Source organism: Marmota marmota, unplaced genomic scaffold (assembly GCF_001458135.2).
Source record: "Marmota marmota marmota unplaced genomic scaffold, marMar, whole genome shotgun sequence".
NCBI lineage: Eukaryota > Metazoa > Chordata > Mammalia > Rodentia > Sciuridae > Marmota > Marmota marmota.
In genome coordinates this window covers 2,039,347-2,064,143 of record NW_026000138.1, presented here as the reverse complement: position 1 = coordinate 2,064,143, position 24,797 = coordinate 2,039,347, and the positions used below count along the sequence as shown (strand labels likewise).

At 42.1% G+C, this 24,797-nt stretch overlaps 1 protein-coding gene across 13 annotated transcripts in view; it reads right to left on the bottom strand.

The window, feature by feature from the left end:
• The window catches only part of Clip1 (CAP-Gly domain containing linker protein 1), a 99,879-nt gene extending 75,297 nt beyond the window's left edge, over positions 1 to 24,582 (bottom strand). For 3 of the 13 annotated variants that reach the window (XM_048785537.1, XM_048785549.1, XM_048785544.1), the window contains exons 1-4: positions 23,544 to 24,057; positions 15,452 to 15,541; positions 13,280 to 13,467; positions 9,477 to 10,045 (exon numbers count right to left, since the gene is read on the bottom strand). In XM_048785537.1, the coding sequence (XP_048641494.1) occupies positions 9,477 to 10,045; positions 13,280 to 13,364 (654 nt within the window). In that variant the 5' untranslated portion in view covers positions 13,365 to 13,467; positions 15,452 to 15,541; positions 23,544 to 24,057. Of the gene's footprint in view, positions 1 to 9,476; positions 10,046 to 13,279; positions 13,470 to 15,451; positions 15,542 to 23,543 lie in introns of those variants that run through there. The other 10 variants (XM_048785543.1, XM_048785546.1, XM_048785538.1 and 7 more) reach the window with 7 other exon arrangements.
• Between the last annotated feature and the right edge of the window lie 215 nt (positions 24,583 to 24,797).

The following is a 24,797-nucleotide window of genomic DNA, read 5'->3' as shown; positions in this document are numbered from 1 at the left end:
AAAAAAAAAAAGAAGAAGAAAAAAAACAGAACTGTGTTAAAGTCAGGAAGCCCGGACTGAGAGCACAACTCTACAGACCAGTGGGGGTGCTTATCTAGCATGCTCAAGGCCCTGTTCCCATCCCTAGCACCACAAAATGAACAAATGAATAAAAAAATTAAGAGCACCTTTGGGAGATAATTTATTTTATTGATCATCACAAGGAATCAGCTTTTCTAAGTTGTTCCTTTTTTTGAAGTTCTCAATTTGTTTACTTTGTCTTCATTATTTTCTTTTTCCTTTTAATGTACTGCTCTTCCTAATTTTGCAAAATCAATAGTTTACTTTTAGTATATCTTTTTAATACCTAAGGCATTTGTTCATAATTTTTTCTGAATACAACCTTCTGAGTTAGAAGTAAAGCATGCTTCTTTTCAGCTTTATTTAACCCTTTGCCAAAGAGGAAAAATATCAGAGGCTCTGGAAGAAAAACTTTTTGTGCAACTGTTAAGGGGTCCTCCAAAGGACCATAAGTTGAAAGCTTGGTTCTCTGGCTGGTGGCCCTACTGAGAGGTGGTGGAAACTTCAGGAGTTGGGGTCTAGTTAGAGGAAGGAGGTCATTGGGGCTGTGCCCCTGCAGGGAATACTGGGATTCTAGCTCCTCTTCCTCTCTCTCTCCTCCTGGCTACCTTGAGGTGAGAAGTTTCCTCCACCAACACTTCTGCCAGGATGTACCCTGCTGCCACAGACCCAAAGACAGGGCCAAGTGACCATAGACTGAAACCTCTGCAATCAATTTCCTACTTCTATGTGGTTTATCTCAGGTATTCTGTCACAGGGATGGAAAGATAACACAAACCAGTTTGAGGACCCAAAGGATGATGCTTTCAAGGCAGTATGGGCAGGAAGGGCATGTGAAAGTGACAGCAGCAGACAGTTCTGGGATATTTCAGAAATGTTCTGATGCCATGCGGACGGCACTGTCCAAAGCTTGAGGGGGTCAGGGAGAAAACTCAGTGGAAAGGAGTTGTCCCATGTTTGGCCATGTCACCTGCAATGCCAGCAGAGTAGGCACGAAGCACAGGTGCTGAATAAATGAAAGGTGACCTTCCCAGTTTGCACCCGCATGGTAAAGGCTACTTTCCCAAATAAATCAAGCAAAAGGAAAATGACAGGGGCTCGCGCTGAATTTGATGTCTCTAAAGCAGCAAAGAAAGGAAGGACTAGCGAAGAACATGGGCCCTGAAGTAGGCCAGGACGAACGCCAGCTCCGTCAGATGAAGCCATTTCCGAGATTCCTAACCTGCTTCCTCATTAGTAACATGGGGGTAATCACAGGGCTGTGAGGACCATGTGAGATGATCCACATACGATTGTGAGCACAGTGTGTGACCATGGAGGAGCAGGCGGTCATCTGCAGCGAGTACACCCCGCTAAGAGCACAAGCTGCTCTGGGCTTCTTGGTGCTCCGGCTGGGATCCAAGGCCCAACGTCACCTGGGTAAAACCGACCTGCTTTCTCCTTCCTCTACACCAGCCATCACAGCAGCAGTCTAACCAGAACATTCTGAGGGGGACACGATGCAATCCCTTCAGACAAGCTTCCGCTCTGTGAGGGTGAGTCCAAGTTGCTGCCAACGACAGCTTCCTCCAGGAGGCGTCTAAAGAACTGTGATCAGCAACTCCCCAGCAAACGCAGGCTCATTCCAAGGGTTTCACAGAAAACACTCAGGACAGATGAGCAACTGGTTTCTAAACAATGACCCTAAGAAAGAATGTATTTCACCAGGAAGTGGGAGAATGCACAGCCACCAGGTCCTAGAATGGGGGTTTCCTTACCCCTTTCCTCCCATCAAACTTAGAAATCCTACCTCATAAACGATGCACTTTCCCCTGTGAAAGATCAGCAGTGATCACTCAAAATAGCTTCAAGGGAGATAAACCATATAAAGTCCTAAAATCTCTTTTCTACTTTGTCATTAACGGTCAAAATTTTATGTATTTAAACATATCTTTATAAAGTTAATTTCTGCCAGGCACAGTGGCATACACCTGTAATCTCAGTGGCTCAGGAGGCTGAGGCAGGAGGATCACAAGTTCAAAGCCATCCTCAGCAAAAGTGAGGTGCTAAGCAACTCAGTGAGACCCTGTCTCTGAATAAAATACAAAATAGGGCTGGGGATGTGGCTCAGTGGTCCAGTGCACCCGAGTTCAATCTGTAGTACCAAAAAAAAAAAAAAAAAGGTTTGTTTTTTTTTTTTTTTTGGTAGCTTGGATGAGTTCTGGAGATTATAGAACATTCCACCGTGTGCGTTTGCATTAAATTTAAGCTACTGACATGGCTACGTGGCCACCAAGCCATGCAGCCAGCCCACTGGTCCCTGCCCAGAAGCAGCAGGGAGGCAGTAAGCATGGGCATCAAGTATGCAGAGCCCAACATGCAGGCTTAGGCCCGAGGCGAGCCAAGGCAAGCACACCTGTCACCCCACAGTAGCCGGCCCGCACAAGGTGCAGATGCCCACTGAAGAAGCACACTCCCCAGCCAATGCAGGCTCACTCCAAGGGTTTCACAGAAATCACTCAGAACCCCTGACCAAGCATGTGCAATTCAGTGACTTCAATCTCCTACTGAAGTAAGGCAAACCTAAATGGGAATCAGGACTAACCAATAGCATTAGTACTTTTCCAAACCCTAATTAATATAAGTTTGGAACCAGAGCACTCAAGACATAGGAGTGTGAGGCAGAAGACTGCAAATCCCAAGCCAGCCTGGGCAACTTAGCAAGGAGTGGGAATGCAGCTCGGCGGTAGAGTACTTGTATAGCATCAGTAAGGCTCTCAGTTCAAGTCCCATACCATGAGGAGAAAAATAAAGACAGCCAGGCACAGTGGCATATGCCTATCATCCAAGCTACCTAGGAGGATGAAGCAGAAGTTCAAGTACAAGTTCCAGGCCAGCCTAAGTAACTTCGCGAGGCCCTTGTCTCAAAAGATAAAAAGTAGCTCAGCGGTGGGACTGGGGTTGTGGCTCAGTGGTAGAGCGCTCGCCTAGCATGCTTGAGGCACTGGGTTCAATTCTCAGCACCACATTAAAAAAATAAATAAACAAAATAAAGGTATGTGTCCATATACAACTTTAAAAAAAAAAAAGGGGGGGGTGCTCAGTGGTAAAGTGTCCCTTGGTTCAATCCCCAGTACAGGAGGGGGAAAAAAGAGAAAGGGAGTGAGCGAGCTATGAAAAGCCACGGGAGAGTGATGGTGCTGTGCAGATATCTGTGGTTGCTGACCCTCTCCTGTGAGCCTCTGCCTGAGTAACTACCAGCCACCAGTCATGAGAAGACCTGGACAGAACAGTCAGGCAAAATAAACAAATCCTCAAGGAGGAATGAGTCTGGGGTGTTGAAGACACAGCAAGGAGCCCAGAACAGCTGGCATGGAGTGAAGAAGGGGCAGGTAGACAGGAATGAGGTCAGAGGTCACACTGGGCCCTGCGTTCCAAAGAAGGAACTTAGACTTTATTGCAACACAGTGGGAAGCCCCATTAAAATGCTGTGTTTTCTGCATTGGTCACCACCAACTCTCCAATACCTGCAGACATGTCTGACACACACCAGCCAAGCAGTATCCTTACCGAGTGTACTGTGAGGGGTCATGATGCAATCACCGTCCTAATTTCTCTGAGCTAAATAAGCAGTCCCACTTTTGTTTTGTTTTTGGTACTGGTGTTGAACCAAGTGGTGCTGTACCACTACTCAGTCCTTTATTTTTTTGAGGCAGGGTTTGGCTAAGTTGTCCAAGTTGGCCTTGAACTTGCAATCTTCTTGCCTCAGCCTCCTGAGACTCTGGGATGACAGGGCTGTGCTACTCTGCCCAGCACAGACCCAGTTATTTTAACTATTTCCTTTTGATATCATTTTTCATCTCCCAATTTATAACACACAATATTAAGTAAATCTCCTTAATAATAAGTATGCTCAACGCAGATGACATTTAACAAATACTCTCTTGTAACTAACTCCCCAGAACAAATAAGCAACAAAAGATGGCCTCATCATGAATAGAAGATGCTTTGGTTTAAAGATGAAAAGTTATGCTTGACTTGCACTTTATCTCTTGCAACTCTTTCATCTTCCTTTCTGAAAAGCATTTGAACTTCCTCAGAATGTAGGATCCCCAAAATACTAAGAAATAGCAAAAGAGGGACAGTTAAGCTGGTTACTTCAGGGTGGTATAATACTGCTGCTTTAATAGCAGCTCATAAGCACCAAAAATTTTGTTTTAAACTATGAGAATGAATTCCTCCAGCAAAAATATAAATTAATTACAACTAAGTACATTAAATAGATAAAATATGGTATGTCCACAAAATGAAATATATTTAGCAATATAAAGGATCAAATACTGATATATACAACAGTAAAACAATCTCTCTCTCTCTCTCTCTCACACACACACACACACACACACACACACACACACACACTTCAATTCCACTTGTGAGACTGTCCAGAAAGGGCAGGGCCTCCAGAGATAGCGAGCAGATCAGTGACTGCTTGGGGCTGCAGATGGGATGAAGAATGCTTACAGGCTGGCATAAAGGCACTCCTGGGTGATGGGGACACTATAATACTGAGCCGTGTGATGGCTGCACAGTCCCCACTCACTCCAACCATATTCAAAACATGCTTTGCGGGCCGGGGATGTGGCACAACGGCAGAGCACTTGCCTAGCATGAATGAGGCACTGGGTTTGATCCCCAGCAAAAATAAACAAAGGCTGGGGTTGTAGTTCAGTGGTAGAGTGCTTGTCTTAAATGCATGAGGCCCTAGGTTCGATCCTCAGCACCACATAAAAATAAATAAATAAAGATAAAGATATGGTGTCCATCAACAACTAAAAAAAAAAAAAAAGAAAAACACGCTTTGCCCCAAACTCCTAAAAACACCGATGAAACAAAAAGCCAACAAAACCCAATATATTCTATAGTTATGATTTTTGAAGTAGGCAATTTAGGCAAATATATTTCCAAGGACTCACAAATATTTCGACTTTTAAAATATTTTAACGGTTTAAAATATTAATAGAAAACCACAAAAAAATTCTACTCCTTTTATCTCTGGGGTTGATAAAGTATAGAATATCTAATCGCCAGAGGCAGTCCTAATGGCACTAAAATAAAAAAGCATGATGCCTGACCAGAATGATATTAGCAGAGTTTGCTTTTCTATACAAGATCATAGGTCACAAGATATTTTTATAAATATGCTTAAAAAATCATGGGAGCAATAAAGCTGTTTTATATTGGGAGGCATGACTTAGTAATAGAACTTCCACACCAGCACTTGGGTTTAGGCCGAGGTTGAACTGTCCTCTGTCTGAATCCCAAAGCAGCACTCCACCACGTGGGCTGGCTCCTTGACCCACAAACAAACAATTGCAAGAGATATACCAACTTTGGCACCATTGGGGCTGAGATATTGGCTTCAGTTTGCAAAAAGAAAGCACTGCCCCATTACTAAGCTCCACAGAAACACTAAACAGCATGAAAACTAAGCCGTTGTTGTGGACAGGCTGGGCTCTGCACTAAAGGATTTTACCCAGAGGAATCACATCACTGATCTGTGCTATGGACCTCTCTCTCTCTCTATGTAAAGAACAGAACGCAGGAGAGACACACCAGCCTGGAAGTCCAACTAAATCTAATACAGCCTGACTCAGAGCAGCGAGGGCAACAGGTCTGGAGTAAGAAGGGCCAGTGAATCCCATAGGCAGATGGATGAGCTAGCCTCAAAAGAAAAAATGGGGACCCAGACACTCAGGAGCCTGAAACAGAAAGACTGCAAGTTTGAGGCCAGCCTTAGCAACTTAGCAAGATCCTGTCTCAAAATAAAAAACAGCTTCTCATCAGCAGTGTGAGGTTCTAGTTCCCTACTGGGCAATCCCATAAGGCTATGTTGAATAAGATTTAGGACACGTGAAAAATGAAAATGAAAAAAAAAAAAATCAAAACTAAAATCAGAAAAAAATGATTCAAATCTGCAGTAATCATCACTGCAGAGGACATGGGATACTATCTAACCTGCTAGAAAAGATCTCAATGTCAGTCAGGCAGGATTTTTTTTTTTTAAATATGAACATATGAGCCCTACAAAGTAATAGACAAGAATGTGGAGAAAAAGGAACACTTTAACACTGTTGGGGGGATTGTAAATTAGTACAGCCACTATGGAAATCAGAAGTTCCCCCCAAAATTAGGCATGGACCACCATATGACCCAACTAGCTATACCACTCCTTGGCATTTATCCTAAAGAATTAAAGTAAACATATTATAATGACATATGCATATCCATGTTTGAAGCAGGACAATTCACAATAGTCAAATTATGGAACCAGTCTAGGTGTCCACCAATGGACAAATGTATAAAGAAATGTGGTATATATACACAATGGAGTTGTATTCAGCCATAAAGAAAAATGAAATTATGTCATTTGCAGGAAAGTGGATGAAACTAGAGAACATTAAGTGAAATAAGCCAAACTCAGAAAGTTAAGGGTCACATGTCTTCTCTCATGTGAAAGCTAGCAAGGAAAAAGGAAAAAAAAATGTGACAGGGCAGGGGGATCTCATGAAAACCAAAGAGAGATCAAGACAGTAGAGAAAAGGAACCAGGGAGAGGGAAAGGGGAAATACTAGGGAATAATATTGGCCAAATGATACTGTTATATTGTGTGCATGTACAAATATGTAACAAAAAATCCCACTACTACTCACAACTCTAATGCACCAATTAAAAAAATAACTGATTGGGAAGGAACCTGAAAATCATGACAGGTGTATAGGCACTGCTATAGTTTGGATACCTGTATCCCAGAGATCCACCTATTAAAGGCTTGGTCCCCAGGGTGGCAATACAGAGAGGTGACAAGACCTGCAGGAGGTAGGGCCTTAGGAGAAGTGTTTAGATCACTGAAAGTATGCCCCTGAAGGGGATTTGGGGACCGGAGTCCCAGTTTTACTCAATCTCTCTTTCCTGGTTCTATAGTAGTAAATTTTTTCTGTAAAAAAGAAACTTTAAAGCCTTCTTTCTTCAGTAAAAAAAATGTACCTTAAGAAAAAGTCTTAATATTGTAAAAATGTCAACTTACATAAATTAATCTATAAAAAAAAAAAAAAAACAGAACTTTTTGCTAACAATTACTATATCAGCAATCAAGGAAATGGAATTTATGGTACAGAATAGCTTCCCCAGAGCATGAAGCCCCACAAAACCTGAGCACATTAGCTGCCCAGATAGATGAACAAGTGCCCAGTGTAAGGGCAATGACCAACCAGATTCACAGCTTGCGGGGCTCTAAGTCACTGGTAAAGAGGCTTGAGAGAAACAGAAGAAATCACATTTGTACATTAATTCTAAGAACATAAAATAGTAAGGGCTTTTGGGGCTGCAATTTAGTAATACCTATTACATAAATATTAAATATTTATACTCTTTGCCAGGTACAGTGGCACACACTTATAATCCCAGTTACTCAGGAGGCTGAGGCAGGAGGATTCCAAGTCCAAGACCAGCCTGAGAAATTTAATGAGACCCTGTCTCAAAATAAAATAAAAAGGGATGGGTTGTAGCTGGGTGGTAGAGCACCCCTGGGTTCAATCCCCAGTACCAAAAAAAAAAAAAAAATACTCTTAATTCAAATTTTATTTCCAGGGGGGAAGAATGAGAGCCTATAAATGCCTATGATTAAATTAGGTATAATACATACATCCAAACAATATAATATCAAATAGCAGCTTATTTGATTTAAATGAAGAACTATATTCCTTGCACAGAAATGCCTAAAATCCATAAAGGTTTATTATGAAATGATGTATGTATAGTGTGACTCCATTTTCCACTTTTAAATTTACATATTATAGATAAATCTAATATAATGTCAAACAAATGAATAAAGACACATAAAAAGCTTATGTTGGATGAACTACAGTTATTTGAGGTTCAAATGCAAGCAAAGTAAATCTTGTGAAGAATTTTTTCCCTTTTACAATATCAAAAGACCTTCATAAAAGTGTTGAGAACAAGAAAAACTCGCTACCAGATTCTTCGTAGAAGAGCTGCTCATAGAAAAATAAAACGTGTCACTTTAAAAACAAAAAGTTGATGAAGCTCCTCATATGGACATAAAGCTCAGAATTCACAGAGGAAAATACAGTCCCCAATGCAGACACAAACTGCTACAAGTTGGTCAAGTTTCTCAAAACACCTGACATTATAACCTTGAAATATCAAAGACACTAAAAAATGAAGAAAGACCCTCTCAAAAACATTCCAAGTAACAAGTTACCCTAGGGACTTCCAGTCTGCAAAGAGGTCTCTGAGAGTCAAACACAGCAGAGCCTCCACCCCAAGAAGCTCCTCATGCAGAACAGACTAAAGCAACCTCCAGCAGCAAGATCCAGAGAATGTTCACATGGAAAAAGGGAAAACCGTAGCCAGAGGCTCAGTACTAGGATGCAGACAGGTCTGTGCCAAGCCCCTGCCAGCCCACATCAGCTCAACTCACCTCACCTCAAGCCCATTCTTTTTTTTCTTTCTTTTTTTTTTTTTTTTTTAGTTGTTGATAGACCTTTATTTAGTTATACATGGTGCTGAGAACCGAACCCAGTGCCTCATACATGCCAGGCAAGTGCGCTACAGCCCCAGCCCCTCGAGCCCATTCTTAACCCACACCATTTTTCCAGAAAGACATTCTCTCATAATCCCTTTCACCCTCACTTCCCACTGGGCAGGAGGAGAAGGCAGAACTCCCAGCCGACTGCCTTCCTGGAGGGTGCAGCGGGACCTCCTGTTGGGATCCTGTGGAGGCCACAGCAAACCTGATACAGAAACGCCCTTTTCTGCCAGTTCTGGTTCTGGTTCCATAGCAAGAGAAGCAGAAGTTACGAGGGCTGAAGGGTGTGAAGAAGACAGCCCCTGGCAGGAGCCCCAAGGGCACGGCAGGTGGCACTGGGGAAATTCTGGAGCAATCTAGAACCTCCCACAGCAATGCTGACTGTAGTGCCATTAGTATTCTGGTGATGGATTTTTCTCTTGGGGGTGGGGGGATGAAACCCAGGGCCTCACACATTCCCACTAAACTACACCCCCAGCCCCAATTTTTTTTTTAAATCATGAGAATTTCAAATCAAACATTTCATATTCTAAGTCTACTTTTAATTTTCAAGTCAAAATGTTTTCTGTTTCTATGTCTATAATCCAGCTACTCGGCTGAAGCAGGAGGATCACAAGATTGAGACCGAGTATGAGCAACTTAAGGAGGCCTTGTCTCAAAAATAAAAAAAAAATTAAAAGGGTGGGGATGTAGCTCTGTGGTAGGTCTCCTCCCCCTCCCCCCAGAGTTCAATCCCCACTACCATTAAAAATAAAAACTTATTAAAGTGAAAAAAATACAAGAACTAGGAACAAAAGGACACAGGGATGCTGCACACATGACTCACCAACACTCGGTCTCCAATTTTGAGCTCTCGCTCTCCTTTCTTGACTGAGCCAGCCTCAGAAAGGTTGGAGATTGACTCGCTGGCAGTTTTCGTAAGGTTGCTGATCTGAGGCGTGGCTGGCGGTTCCTTGGCTCTTGGCTGGGAAGACTTATGGGGAATGTTTGAGGGTGTGGCTGAGGAGGACACCATGTTGGCTACAGACGTGGACAGAGGTGAAGCGGCTCTGGATGCCTGAGCTGTCTGCAGGCCATTGGCTTCGTCCTCTGTCTGCACCTTCCTGGTTAACTTTGAAGGTCGGGTAAAGATGCCTTTTAAAGGTTCACACTGGAAATACCGAACTCCTGCCACAGAACCATCGTTCTTGCCAATGGGTTCATCTAAAACGATCCCAGCCCACTGGCCTGGGGCAAACTGAGTCTCTCCAAGAAACTGGATGAATCCAGGCTTATTCCCATTCACCCAAACACGCTCTCCAACTCGAAAGTCATCCACAAACTCCTCTGGGGTCTCAGTGGAGGGAGCACTCGAGGCTCTTTCACTAGATATCATTTTTTCTACCGGGGCTGCAGCTGAAAACAAATAAAGATCAGAAAAGATTGTTTTGTTTTGTTTTGTTTAATATTTATTTATTTTTTTAGTTATCGGCGGACACAACATCTTTGTTTGTATGTGGTGCTGAGGATCGAACCTGGGCCGCATGCATGCCAGGCGAGCGCGCTACCACTTGAGCCACATCCCCAGCCCCAGAAAAGATTGTTTCATATTCAAGCACCAACTATTACCGTAATGGAAAACAAACAGTAAGAGCGACAGCAGGGGATGGGGCTGGGGCTCAGTGGCAGAGCGCTTGCCTAGCATGCGTGAGGCACTGAGTTCGATTCTCAGCACCACATACAAATAAAAACAAAGTAAAGGTATGAAGAAAAAAAAATTAAAACAGCAACAGGAGTAGCCTGTGACAGAAGAGTCCTGGCTTGACTTTTCTACTGCAAAAAGGCAGAGGACTGGCCCCATCACTTCACTTTCCAACGCTGTTAACATTCAGTGATGGAGTTTTTCATTTGTGATTAAGACTATAAGTCAAAGTAAGAGGAAATTAGTCCCTTGCCAGACCTATACTTACAGGTCTGACCTCATTTTTCACTCCACTTGCCCACCATACACAAATGCCCATACAGATCCATTGAGACAGGCTCTGTTCATACATTTGAGTAGCAATCAAAGCAGACAAAACAGGGACTACTTCACCACATAGATTCACATTTAGGCTTAAAGAAGGACAGGGTTCAGGGCTGCAGCTTACATCATTACTATTGAAAGACTACTATACCCTCTTCCTTTGATGACAGAGGTGGAAATCACAGCAAAGACAGCACCAGGTCCAACGCAATTTGCCTTTGTGCAATCGCTACCCTAAAGATAGCAGTTAAGAGTTCTACAGAAATGTGATATCTGCAATGGAAACTCAGCCATGCAGCCATCCAACAGGAATCTATTAAATATTTAGTGTGATCTGGCAAAGTGGACGTTCTTAATCATTCTATCAGTTACCGGGCATATCATCATCTCAGGCTGTGACATGACCTTAGTTTAATTTCCTCAACTGTAAGAGGACAGGAACATCTCTCAAGGGCTTTTAAAATGAGAATTAAATGAAATAATGTGGGCTGGGGCTGTAGCTCAGTGGCAGAGCACTTGCCTAGCATGTGTGAGGCACTGGGTTTGATTCTCAGCACCACATAAAAAAATAAATAAAGGCACACTGTACATCTTCAACTACAAAAAAGACTTTAAAAAAATGAAATGATGTATTTATTCATTCTGCACATGCTCATCAAATTCCTGCTTCTGTGTGACTAGTGCCAAGTACTGCTCTATGCAGGGGACAAAGCAAAAAGAACATCATTTGTGTCCTTGCAGAGACCAGAGTCTAGAGGTGGGAAGGTGGCAATTCAACATTCAAGGTACTTGCAAGTGATCTAAGTGCTGTGGAGAAGATAGTGCCTTGGAAAGGGAAGTCAGGGAAGGCCTTTTGTAGGAGGTGACATCTGACAGATGCATAAACTACACAAAGTTAGGGACATAACAGAACTGTCAGCAATAAATTTCTGTTGTTTATAAACCACCCAGCTAATGTACTTTCTTATATAGAAGCCTGAATGGATTGGGTCAGTTCATGTATGAGCTGTCTGGGAAGGTTCCCCTCCAATTACAGGTCAATTAGTATGTCATAAAACTTTTAGGCTAGAATATTGTTTTTTTCTCTAATCCCCACAGAGAAAGGCCTAAAGAGTTCAGGAAGACTCATGTGGAAGAATCAAAAGAAATACTTTAACATTTTGCGGTGCTAGGGATTCAACTCGGGGCCTTGCACAGGCTAGCAAACACTCTACTAATGAGCTACACCCCGAGCCCAAATTCTGTCTTTTACAATAACTTTTAATGATATGAAAGGAAATTTAATCAGCATAACCACACTTGGAAGACAAGGGGACCCATATTCTTAGCCCTGTCTTCCAGAGGCTGGAATGACCCTGAGGTTTTATAGAAAGGGAAGGAGAGCAAGGGCTGGGGGCGTATAGGTGGAGAATTTTTACAACTGCCAAAGTAGATGATCTTGATCAGGTGTGGTCTGTCCATCATGATCTCAGGTGGGACCTTGTCCCCAGTAAGAAAGTTACTCTTGCCTGGGAGACCAGACCTTATTCCTGGAGACCAAGCAGAGCAAAGGAGACTCCTGCAAAATGGAAGCAAAGATGCCAAGACTGTAATCCTGCTTTTAGCCACCCACTGGACATCTGCAGGCAAAAGTGCAGAGCCTTGAGTCTGTAAGTCCTTGTTTCAATCCTGCCTTTTGTCCACTCCTCAGTGCCGAGAGAACCAGGCTGTCAGCCAATCTGGCTTTGCAGCTTTCCACCACAGTGATCTCTAATCTTTGAATAATGGCTAAAGCACGTAAGTGAAAAGGGTCAGATGATTAACCCTAAAAGTATAAGTACTACTACAAAGTACACAAAAGATAGAGTATGAAGATATCCAACTAAACAAATCATGTATAAATAAAACACTCCCTATAAAAAGTTCTGTGCGTATGGACTACTAAAAAACATATTTGGGAAAAAATCATTTTCTTGTTTCTACTTAAATAGAGGAACCCTTGTCTGAGCCTAGTTTTGCTTTTTTTTTGTAGGCATTGGTGGGGTTGTGGGTCGGGCAATCCTGACTAAGAGCCCTCTCCACAACTTCCAGCTTGACTGACTTTGGTAGGGTTGACACAAATGCACACCTCAAGTCACATTTAAAAGGTCCACAGTCTTTAATAATGCAGGTATCACTACTCTTTATGACTCTTCTGCCCTTGTGTTTGTACACTTGTCTTTGGTTACATCTTCCTGCTGGGTATTCAAGGCCAAGTCAGTGATCCCTATGTTGGCCGAAAATAAATGTCTTTCCTTTCTACTAATCAAAACTTTTTCAAATGTTTTCAAGAATATGAAAACTGGTTATACATATATATCCTTATAAACATAGATATATATTTTTTTTGGGGGGGGGTACTGAGTATTTAACCCAGGCATGCTTTACCAGAGAGCTACATCCCCAGTCCTTTTTATTTTTTTTAATATCTAAGTTGCTGAGGCTGGCCTTGAACTTGTGATTCTCCAGCCTCAGCCTCCTGAACTGCTGGAATTACAGGTGTGCACTGGGAAGCACAACTATAAGGTTATCTCTTTAACATAAAAATGAAAATTAAAGTCTCATACAGGATAATTTATTTGCTATTGAAGAAAACAAAGTGTTACCAGCAGCAGGTGTCTTCAGGGCTGTGCTTCCCGGCTTGAGGATCTTGGTAGGGGCCTTCAGCCCGCTTGGCTTCAGCAGACTCATTGTCTTTGTGATTCAGTCTCTCTTCGCCTGTTGCCACTGTCTTTCCCCGACCATTGATAAAAGTGTGGGTGTTTCTATCATACAGTCAGTCTCTAGATTAAACCTGCCCAGAGAAACAAAATAAATTCTTAATCTATAGGGGAAAATAAATAGAAACAATGTCTGTTATGAAAGTCACTTCATAGGCTAAGTTTCCCTCACATTCAATAATAAACCATCTTCACAATGAGTCCAGAACTGGTCACTAAAAACATGAAAATGCTGCTGAAATGAATTTAAAGGTGATTTATAGCAATATATTCACTTTGCTTTATATTATCTATTATCACCAGTTCAGTAAAAGGCCTAAAACCATACAATTTATAAAAGAGAATTCAGAAAAATCTGCACCAAACATAATGAGAGCAGGGGAAGGGAGTTTTTAGTTTTTATTACCACAGGCCTATATTAACTATTTTTAAGTCCACAGAATTATGCAATTAACAATATAAAATTACTTATATGTTAAAACAGAGGAGGGCCCAAACTCTGAAAGAAACAGCCTCATCTGGGAAGCAATGAAGTAAAATTATCTTTACTCTGCTTAGAGAAAAACACAATATGCTTTTTTCTTGGTATCCTGCCTATCTGGTACATTAGAGAGGTGCTCTGCCACTAAGCGACATCCTTTTTAATTTCAAAAGCAATGGGACCAAACTTTCCTAGTCTTTTCTGAATTTCGGGCCAGCCAGTGCAGGGGGAAAAAGAGCCACTTTCACTTAAGAATGTCAAGAAGCACTTAAGAAAGGAAAAAAAAAAAAAAAAAAAAAGATCTTATCAAGAGTCAACCCATGGGGTTTGCCCAGTGGTAGAGCTCTTGCCTCACAAGTATGAGGCACTGGGTTCAATCTTCAGCACCACATAAAAAATAAATGAATAAATAAAGATGTTATGTCCATCTACAACTTAAAAAAAAAAAAAAAAAGAGAGAGTCAACACGTGGATGCAGGCCTTTTTAGAATTGAGAGGTCCAGCAGGTGCCCTGGCTTCACACTGCTGTGCATTGACCATCTCAGAACAGCACCTGAGCAAGCCTAGCATGAGCTCTCTCTTTATTTCTTGAAAGAAGGATTGAGAAACTGGGGTATTCTTGGTGCTGGTGGTGGGAAGATACCTTCTCCATAGTGAACTATGTGCATCTTGCACTTAAGGAAAACAAATGTGTTGACCATGATGACAAGTAAGCTTTACAGACAAACTTAGAATTTTGGAAGACATATTCTTACAGTGAGCTTGACAGTTTCCCAATACTGACAACCTTTCGGATGAGATCAATTCTACTAACAAATGTAAGCTTTTTCTGGCACTGAGGACTAAACCCAGGGGCACTTTACTGCTGAGCTACATCCCCAGGCTCTTTTTGTGACAAGGTCTTGCTAAACTGAAGAAGCTGGCCTTGAACTTGTACTCTTATGGCCTCTTTGTTTGTACTCTTCCAGTACCTTTTTGGTACTGGAGATTGAATCCAGAGGCGCTGTACCACTGAGGCACATCCCCAGCCCTTTCTTAAGTTTTTATTCTATTTTGAGGCAAGGTATCACTAAGTTGCTGAGGGCCTCGCTAATTTGCCCAGGCTTGTCTCAAACTCTTCCTGCCTCAGCCTCCCAAGTCCCTGGGAGGCTGCACCACTGTGACCAGTGACCAATTCATGTGATTTCTTAATGCTACACAATGAAATGTGCCCATATGTGAAAGATCTCCTGACTCAGAGAATTTTCTCCACCAGCAGTGCATATCTGTAGAAGGCTTTGCTTAGAGAAAGTAGTCACTCAAAGCACAAAGGAGGCCAATAGATTTTTTTCTGTTAACAATAAGAAAAGTTCATCTCGTATCCATTTCAGATTCCACCTTTAAAAAAACTACAGCCTGGGCTGGGGTTGTGGCTCATTGGTAGAGCGCTCACCTAGCATGTGCGAGGCCCTGGGTTCGATACTCAGCACCACATAAAAATAAATAAAATAAAGGCATTGTGTCCAACTACACCTAAAAAATATTTTTAAAAAACTATTAATTTTGTAGTAGTATCAAGGAAAAATCTCCATAATTACCTGAAAATCCTCTTAAAAATACTCTTTTCCTTTCCTACACATCTGTGTGGGCCATTTTTCTTCATACACTTGAACCAAAACAAATTATTGCTATAAATAAAATGCAGAAAAGATAAAAGAATCAAGTTGTCTTCTCTTAAGCAGATCATTAAACAGATTTGCAAAAAAGCAATACCATCTCCCATAAGATTGTTTTAGAAAATAGTTATTCTCCATTTTAAAAATTATGTAACCTACTAGTTTATTGTTTTAAAAAAAAATTTTAATACCTTTATTTTATTTATTTTTATGAGGTGCTGAGGATCGAACCCAGGGCCTCACACATGCTAATTGAGCTCTCTACTGCTGAGTCACAACCCCAGCCCTAGTTTATTATTTTTAATGAATTAATGTTTTAAATATCATTTTTTACTCTCTAATATGGTAAATATCAATAGATATGAACTACATAACCGTTCTTTGGATATCTCATTCACTTTCTAGAATGCAGAGGGCTGAGCGATAGTGGTGCATGCCTGTAATTCCAGCAGCTCAGGAGGCTGAGGCAGGAGGATCATGAGTTCAAAGCCAATCTCAGCAATGGTGAGGCCCTAAGCAACTCAGTGAGACCCTGTCTCTAAACAAAATAGGGCTGGGATGTGGTTCAATCCCTGAGACACACAAAAAAAAAATGTAAAAAGGTCCTGAAAAAAATGTTTGTTTGGGCTCTGCATTTGGAGTCATAGAAGTTTAAAATCCATGTTTCCTTAGGGCTTCCCAAAGTATATGCCCCTAGTTCAGATACTTAAAGAACTGGGTACCACATGTGCAAGTTCAGTATTACCACTTTCAATCATTGTGGTTATGGCACTGAACTAGGGGCTGAGTAACAGAGGCCTGAATTACAACCTATGGGAAAACCCGACGACATGTCCAGAGCAACAGGAACACCAGGTGCATCAACCCTGGGAATGTACATACATACATACATGGGTGATACTCTTCACAGGCAGCATCAGTTACCCAGGAGGACTTATCAGGAATGAAAGCCCCACACCACTGAAACAAACCACGGGGTGGGCCCAGCTTCATGAATTTTAACAAGCCCTTCTGATGATTTCAGTGCTAGCCTGAGAATCGCTGCTAAATTACTGATGAAGAAGTCATCTGAGGGGCTGGGGCTGTAGCTCTTGGCTGAGCCCTTGAAGTAGCATGTACAAGACCCTGGGTTTGATTCCCAGCACCACAAATAAATAAAAGATGACACTGGATATCCTTCAAGAAATATTACCCAATTTATTAAAAAGAAAGGAAAAAAAGAAGAAATAATCTTTCCTCAGTTTCATGGTGTGAATCACCACATGCCTGACTCTGCAGACCCTCTATGGTAGCCTTTCAGCTCCCCATCCTTGGAGCTTTTGTCTCAGGGATCCCCTCCGCCTCCTTGTTCTTTCTAGCTGTGAACCCTCCTCCAGGGCAGACTCGCCCGCTCTGCAAAATCCACACCAATCCTCTCCACTGCTCATCCTCCCGTTCCCAGTCCTGAGGGTCGATGTTGTTCATAGCACCTACCTCACTTAGATGTTGCTGTGGTCTACAGATTCCACCAGACTATCAATCCCTTGGAAGAAACTGTACTTTGACCACCTTTGTATTTCCCACAGTACTTTATAAACAATGCTTACTAAATAAAATTAATAAAAAGACAGTCTCAACTGTTTAAATGACCCTACAAACCAGCTGAGGTGCACTTCGTATTTCTTTTTAAATTTTACTTGTTGCTCACTACAGATAGCATTAAAATAAATAAATATATATATATATATATATGACAGACAAAAGCACAAGGAATTTATGATGTAAACAAATAACTAAGACAACACAACTTATGAGAAATATCAAACTACAAGGCCGGATCTACACCTGGACTGGGACTGAAAGTGCATAGCATTGTACAGAGGATGGCAATTAGGATTTTTAGAAAGGCAGAGGAGCTAGGCAAGGTGGTGCACACCTATATACCAAGCAGCTCAGGAGGCTGTGGCAGGAGGATCACAAGTTTGAGCCCAGCCCCAGCAATTTAGCAAGAAAAAAGTTTTAAAAAGGGATATAGCTCAGTAGAAGAATACCTTCTGGTTCAATCTCCAATTACACACACACAGAGGAAAGTTTCAGAAAAGAGACACCAGAAGAAAGAGGAAATTCATAAAGCATGTAAATTAATAAGCTCAGTTGCACTAACATCAAGAGATTCCTGTAAGAAACCAAGTTAAAAAGGTAAATTGAAAGGAGACTCTAAAGAGATCCATTGAAGAAACTATGATCAATTTTGCTTGCCTTACACTTCAAATGAAAAACCTTCTTTAAGAGCCTACTGTACCAAATGAGAGCCACCCAGAGTTGACTTAAGCTCTATCTTACTTCACTACACTTCAGTCATCTCAACCTTCCCTTGTCAACCTGCCCAGATTGAAACTAAAAGTCAGCAGCCATCTTCCAGTGGCATGCCAAGTGAGTCCCAGGTTCAATCCAACCACAGGCACAGGTAGCAGCTGGGGGCTGCCAGGGCAGGTCTTAAATTTCAGGGAAGAAAAGTCCTGAGCAACAACATGCCATAAAGATTAGAGACCACTGAGCACAGAAGACAAACCTCAGCCTTTTATACCTTCAGAGCACAGCGCAGGGACCAGATATGCTACAATTTACCTTTCCTTGATAACTTCTGTTATCTTTCCATACATAAACTGTTCACCCTAATCTATCAGCCAGACTAAGACCCCAATATCCTACATCTGCACTGCCCAACAGGGCAGCCACTAGTTACACATGCTGTTTAAACTTTAACATGCAAGCAGGTGACACCTCTAATGCCACACACAGGACAATCTGCATCGTGGCAGAAAGTTCTATTTGATAGTACTGTGCCAGAATCACCCGTAAAGTGACCCCAGATGGCAGTGACCAGCTCAATCTCTCACTGCTCTTGACTGGACCTGGCTGAAAAGCACTACAAGCTGTTTCCAAAATCTGAATCAAAATACCTCAAAATATAAGGTTGTGCAACTACCTTGCAAGAATATATTCCAGACTCACAGCCCAATTATGGGAGTTCTAAATTTTAATGACCGTTATTACTACGATAAATGAATAACACCTCTCCATATGAAAAAACTTCTATTTTTAAGTCATCACACTGCTTTATAATCTCAATCTCCAAACAATAATATTGCAACATACACCTATACATCACCCCAATTCACACCACTGATTGATGGCATGATTACAGCTATTTTTTCAAGCCAAGAACTATTTGTAAAATGTTTATCTTTAGAACTTGGATCACTTCTAAACAGTTAGAAATAGCTATTATTCTCCTGTACACTCTCAGAGGGGAGAGGCAGGGAGAAGACCTGCGGAGCACCCACTAGGACCAGGTAGCAGAGCTCAGTTCCTGCCCCTCCTCTCCCTTCCCCTCCCATCTCACTAAAGGGTCACACTTCTACCCCAAAGAAGGAAGCAGAGCTGCCAAACATCAAAACTGGAGGAATGGTTTGTTTTGTTTTTTCCTTCATGACCACAGGTCTATTTTAAGACACAAAGCCAGGCCTGACGTAAGCAAAATTTTAGAACTAGATTAATATCCCAAGCTTGTGATTTAACTCAGATCTGACCTAAATAACAGTGGCAAAGAGACAAGACACTTATCTGAGAGAAGCAAATAACCTTAGAAGGCCTACCCTCTGGGGTAGTTCCAAAAAAGAAGCATACTTTATAAATGCGTCAGCTTTCCATGAAGCTGGGATTCCAGGAAGAGAAGCTACCACTCCACCCAACAAAAAGACAAGTTCCACCCTCTAAGAAGTCAGGTCTGGAGACCCTCCTCCAAGGTCCAGGCAGACTCCACAGCCTGCATACCCACCACCACCAGCCTCCGAGATGCCTCAAACAGGGAGGAAAATGCCAGTACGGCGAGCAGCCTTAAGGCTAGCCATGACCATTTCTAAGAACCCAGGCTCCTACTCTCCTCTCACTGCACATATCTGAAGAGGAAATTACATAAAACTCTGTCTTCTGTTCTCAACAAATTTTCAGAGGCTGGATATACAGTTCAAGACCATGGCCTTCTCAAAACATAGTGGGTCTGCTTACTGTATTTGCACTTTTTAATAAGCAATCCCATATGACCTGTCTCCTGAACTGAGAATAGGGCTGTGGTGTAGCTCACGGCAGAGGCTCGCCTGGCATGTACGAGGCCCTGGTTCCATTCCTAGTGTGCAGAAAAAAACATAAACGTAAGAATATTCATAACATTTCAATAAAGAAAGTATTTCTTATAGCAGAGAAGAATGGGTTAGTAACCTGGACCCTGAAGGAAAAAAGTCAGAAACACAACTCTACTAATGAGTCCCAAAGTTTGGAGGTAAAGCCAGTGTCCACCTGACACCTCCTGCAAAGCACAAAGGGTAATCAGGGTTACTGCTGCCCCAGGAAACAACCACTTCGGGACCCTCTGGGACTGCTCCCCTTGGATCATACTTGCTACCAGTTCTGATCCTCTCAATGCCATCCTTCCACCGGAGACCTCGAAAAGGCTGTGGGAACTCAAAAGTGGAGTCATTCTGTTCTCCCCCCTGAGGGCACATGCTGAGGGCTGGAGTGGGGCTGGGTGGTAAAGCGCCAGTCTGGCATGCACAAGGCCCTGGGGTCCATTCCAGTACCACAAAAGAGACCAAAAAACCCTTAAAAAAAAAAAAAAAAGTATGCCTTAATCCTCAGATACGAGCCTTCTGAGTAGCTTATGAACCAATACCTTTTCTTCCAAGTCCAACTGAAATAGGTACAAACAACAAAGCAAATCAAAATAAAATGCTGGCAACTTTTCAATGTGATGTATCAGAATTTAGGTCTTTGGGTCAAAAATAATTTATACTACTGATAACCAAATCTCTTAACTTCAAATGGTCATTGCCTGGCACTGTCAGATACATTTTCACAGAACTAAAAATGTCATTATTTCAGTGACAAGTGATTGAAAATTACTAAGCAAATACAGTACCAACTACCCACAGACTCATTCACATAGTAAAAACACTTTGCTATTCAACTAAAATTTTCTGCTTTTAAAAATCCTACCTGAGCACAATGATTTTCTTACAATTACACAATCTCTTTCAGTAAAAGACAGACGACCTGGCATCCACATCTACTTTTTACATACAGAAGCTGCAGAAAGACAACACAAGTCTAGCACTGAGTCAAAGTGGTACCTCATGGTGTCTGTGGAATTGGACCAGCCTCAGATCACACCCTGGCAGAAGCTTGGCAACGTTTTGAACCACCTGGCTGTGACCTCATGTTGATGACCTCACAAACAGGAATTCTGATGATAGTCCGCCTCCAAGCTACTCTTCACTTTAAAGAGGAATCCGAGGATCTGTACCCCTGAACCTGGAGCTGCCGACCCAAGCAATGAACCTTCTTCCAGGACTTTATCCTACCACCATCATCTCCACTGCTGAGCAGGTGAGCAGAGAAAAGCGCAGGCACCTAGGAGTCTGCTCAGCACCCAGAACCCCAGCAGGGAGGCTTCGAGTTTGCAAGTTGCTATTTTGGTTCAGCTTCAACACTTTTTCTTTCCCTCTTAGAAAACTAAGCTTATTGAACAATTCTGAAAACTGAGTAAACTAAACTATAAACTTAAAATGTTGTCCTGACCCTACCACTCTAACAGAGCACTAATTCACCACCACCAATAGTTTACTCTACTTACCATGAAAAATGAGGATTAAGATTTGTCAATTGGGCTGGGGTTGTAGCTAGAGCACTTGGCCTGGCATGTGTGAAGCACTGGGTTCAATTCTCAGAACCACATATAAATAAATAAAGATCCATCAACAGTCTGGGGCTCAGAGGTAGAGTGCTTGCCTAGCATGTGTAAGGCACTGGGTTCAATCCTCAGCACCATATAAAATACATTGTGTCCACCTATAACTTAAAAAAATTTTTTTAATGTATAAATTGGACACAATGGCACACGCCTATAATCCCAGTGACTTTGGGGCTAAGGTAGGAGAATCCCAAGTTCAAGGCCAGCCTCAGCAACCTAGGAAGACCCTGCTTCAAAAAAGGGGGGGGAGGGTGTGCTGGTGATGTAGCTCAGACTTTAAGCATCCCTGAGTTCATTCAACAGTACCAAAAAAATTAAAAAAGGACTGTGAATGGTAGTCTAAGTGATAGAGCACCCTAAGTGATAGAGCACCCGGGGTTCAATCTCCAGTACCACAAAAATATAAAAAATGAAAAGAGCTAGGGATATTGCTCAGTGGTAGAATGCCACTGGGTTCAAGCCCTAGTACAGAAAGAAAAAAATCTTCAGTTGTAAGGAACTAAGGGTTACTAATAATTATCTCCAGTTGATGGGACTATTTGTAGTGTTTGTACCTTGGTGTTTTCTTGGGTCTTGAATTTTATTTAATGAACAGATAAAATTAATTTCATAAGGAGGAAAAAAATATGATAATTTCTGGGCCACTACACAATGGCTTCCTCAGAGAGTTATGGAAAGGACCTCTCCACCCAGGATGCAAACATATCATGGCAAAGCAGGCACCCAGGCCTGTGGTTCCTTCTGTTCCTGTGGCACTTCAGACCCACCCCAACAGAATGAGAAACTCACAAGCAGCATGAGCACTATGCTACATCTAGGCCCAGCCCACGCCCACAGGCAAGCCCCCACACCTCTTCCTCCCAGTGGCTTAATGAGACTCTCCCAGCATCCAGCAAGCAAGTGCTGAGGATGGCAGGATCCTAGGATGGGAGGTCTACAGCTCTGAATCATCATCCCCATTTCTCTTGGTCTGTCCCAGAACTAAAAATAAGCTTATCAGTTCAAGTTACTAAAATTAGTGGGGCTATTTGTTATAGCACCTTGCTCATCTTACCTAATACAGTGGTAAAGAGCACTTCGGTTAGAGCTTTCAGATCATCCTAAGTATACGACTCAAAGACATTAATTTTTAGGATAAGCATCCTCAAAATCCTCAGAGATAGAATTGTTTCATACCACAAAAAGCATAATAGTATGAATAATAAATGAAAGTACTCAATTTTCCTAAAAGCAAAAAGACATTTTACTGGCAATAGCAAAATACATTTGAAAAACATGGGAGTTTGATTATCATGCACTAAAATATTAAGACAGACTGATGATGGACCAAATACAAGTTGCGGATGGTGTTATTTTCTCTACTTCTGCACGTCTGAAACTTTCCACAATTAAGAGGTTTTTTAATTATAGATACATACTTTAGTAAAATCCAAACTCTTACATTCTACTGGACCCATGACACCCTTAGAAAAGTTTTAAGAAATTTACGTAAAGAGGAGGCTCCTCAGAACAAGTAGGTCACAAAAACAAGCAAGGAGGACTAAGTTCTGCTCAAAACAAACAGCATTCTTCTTAATTCTTCCCTAATTTTTTTCTTCATTTTTTTCTTATCTGATTTCTTATCTACTTTTTTAATCATGGATTTAAAAAAAACGTTAAAAAAAAAAAAAGACAGCTAGCCTGGAAAATGAGACATCTGCATTTTGTCCCAGCTGATGATCTTAAATTCATTTAACCTGTTTCCAGACCACAGGGTTCTCATTTACAGCCTGAGGATATCAATCCATCAAGATCAGCTTCTAACTTCATCTTGTGTGATTCTACTAACCAGAAAGCGAAAGGGAAGGAATCTAAAAGTGAAAGTGACTGTGGCTCTAACTTTGCCAAAGTAAAAATAACCAGCCACCAATGGAGGAACCCAAATCTGATTAAGGCCATCCAGAGCACAGCTAGGACCCTGCCCTGCCCTGGGCAAATCACACTTCTGCACATCAGCTCAGACCTTTGTGGAGGGTTCTACTTCTCCTCAGCAAAATGAAAACACTAAATCTTGAAATCCTGTAGAAAGCAGAGGAGAGTTGAAGGATTTGCAATGAATTTAACCTGCCAGGAGAGGGAGTTTAACACCATGTTTCCAGAACGCTGCACCTGGAAGCCCCGGGTTTCAACTCGGCCCTACTGGACAACCTAAAGGAAATTCAGCACCAGACAGGTTCAGTGACTTACCTAGAAATTGCTGCACTGAGAGTGCCCTTCTTCTACAAGAGGATACGCCATGAACCAGGGAAAGTTCTGAGAGCAATGGGGGTCTAGTTTGAGAAAAAGACGATCCTGGTGCTGATTTTCTAGTCAAACTTGAGAGAAAAATTGAAATGCTGTGTTCTAATATCATCTCACTGGGCTTGGGAGGTTCATTCACAGCTTAATCCTGTCCGCTGAAGTCATGGTTATGTAAGTGTCTGTTGGATGCTGTGTCACTTGCTGTCCCCTGCCCCCAACACAGGAGCTGCAGTGTAATCTGAGCTGCTGTCTCAAGCCACTGAAAACACACCATACTGGGTAGGATTCCAAAGTGACTGGTTTCCACTAAAGGCAAGTTAGTTTTTTCTTCTGTCTGATTCACAGTCATAGTTCTGTGTATATACAGGAAAGTCAAAACTGACAGACACTGTCATATTTTCTTCAATTCCTGAACAAAGTAAGGTCAAGTATTTCAACTTAACAGCCAACTATCAAAATCTAATCTAATCTAAGGGCTGGGGTTGTGGCTCAGTGGTAGAGTGCTCCCCTAGTATGGGTGAGGCCCTGGGTTCTATCCTCAGCACTACATAAAGATAAAGAAAAATAAACAAATAAGCCTGTAGTCTGCTTGGGGCCAATTTTAAAACATCTCCTCTCCTAGCTGAGTGGACCTAGGGCCAGCAGATAGGAAACACAGTCAGGCCTATCTTCCACGTGGGTGACCAAGTCCCATCCTCTGCTGCCCCATGCAGAACATCCCCATGCAAGGTTTTCAAGGGGACACAGGAAATGACTAAAGAATACAAGGAGACACAGCCCACAGCCTCAGTCTCTTCTGACTACCCTTCCTGCCGCTCTCTTCCTTCTCTGGACTGCTGCTCTCTTCCTTCTCTGGACTGCTCGGCCACTGCGCAGTTTTCTGTTGTTGAGAGATGAATCACAGGCTCTCCTGTTTGCATATCATGCTATGACTAAGTGCCTGTGGCCAGCGATGAGATGTGACTTGTCTTGGCATATAAGACAAGAGCCAAAAAGAGAGTATTTAGACCACGGGAAGAGTTCAAAAAGGTTCTAAACTGATTCAGCATCTAAATAAGAACTCAAAATGATGCCAAATGTTGCAATTTTCAAGTAAAGGAACCTAACCCACTGAGCACCTGATAAAGACAGCAGCATTACAGGGTTTCCCAAACCTGAAGCCTCTTTTAAAAAGTAGGCCAATGAAACTATAAGCAAACT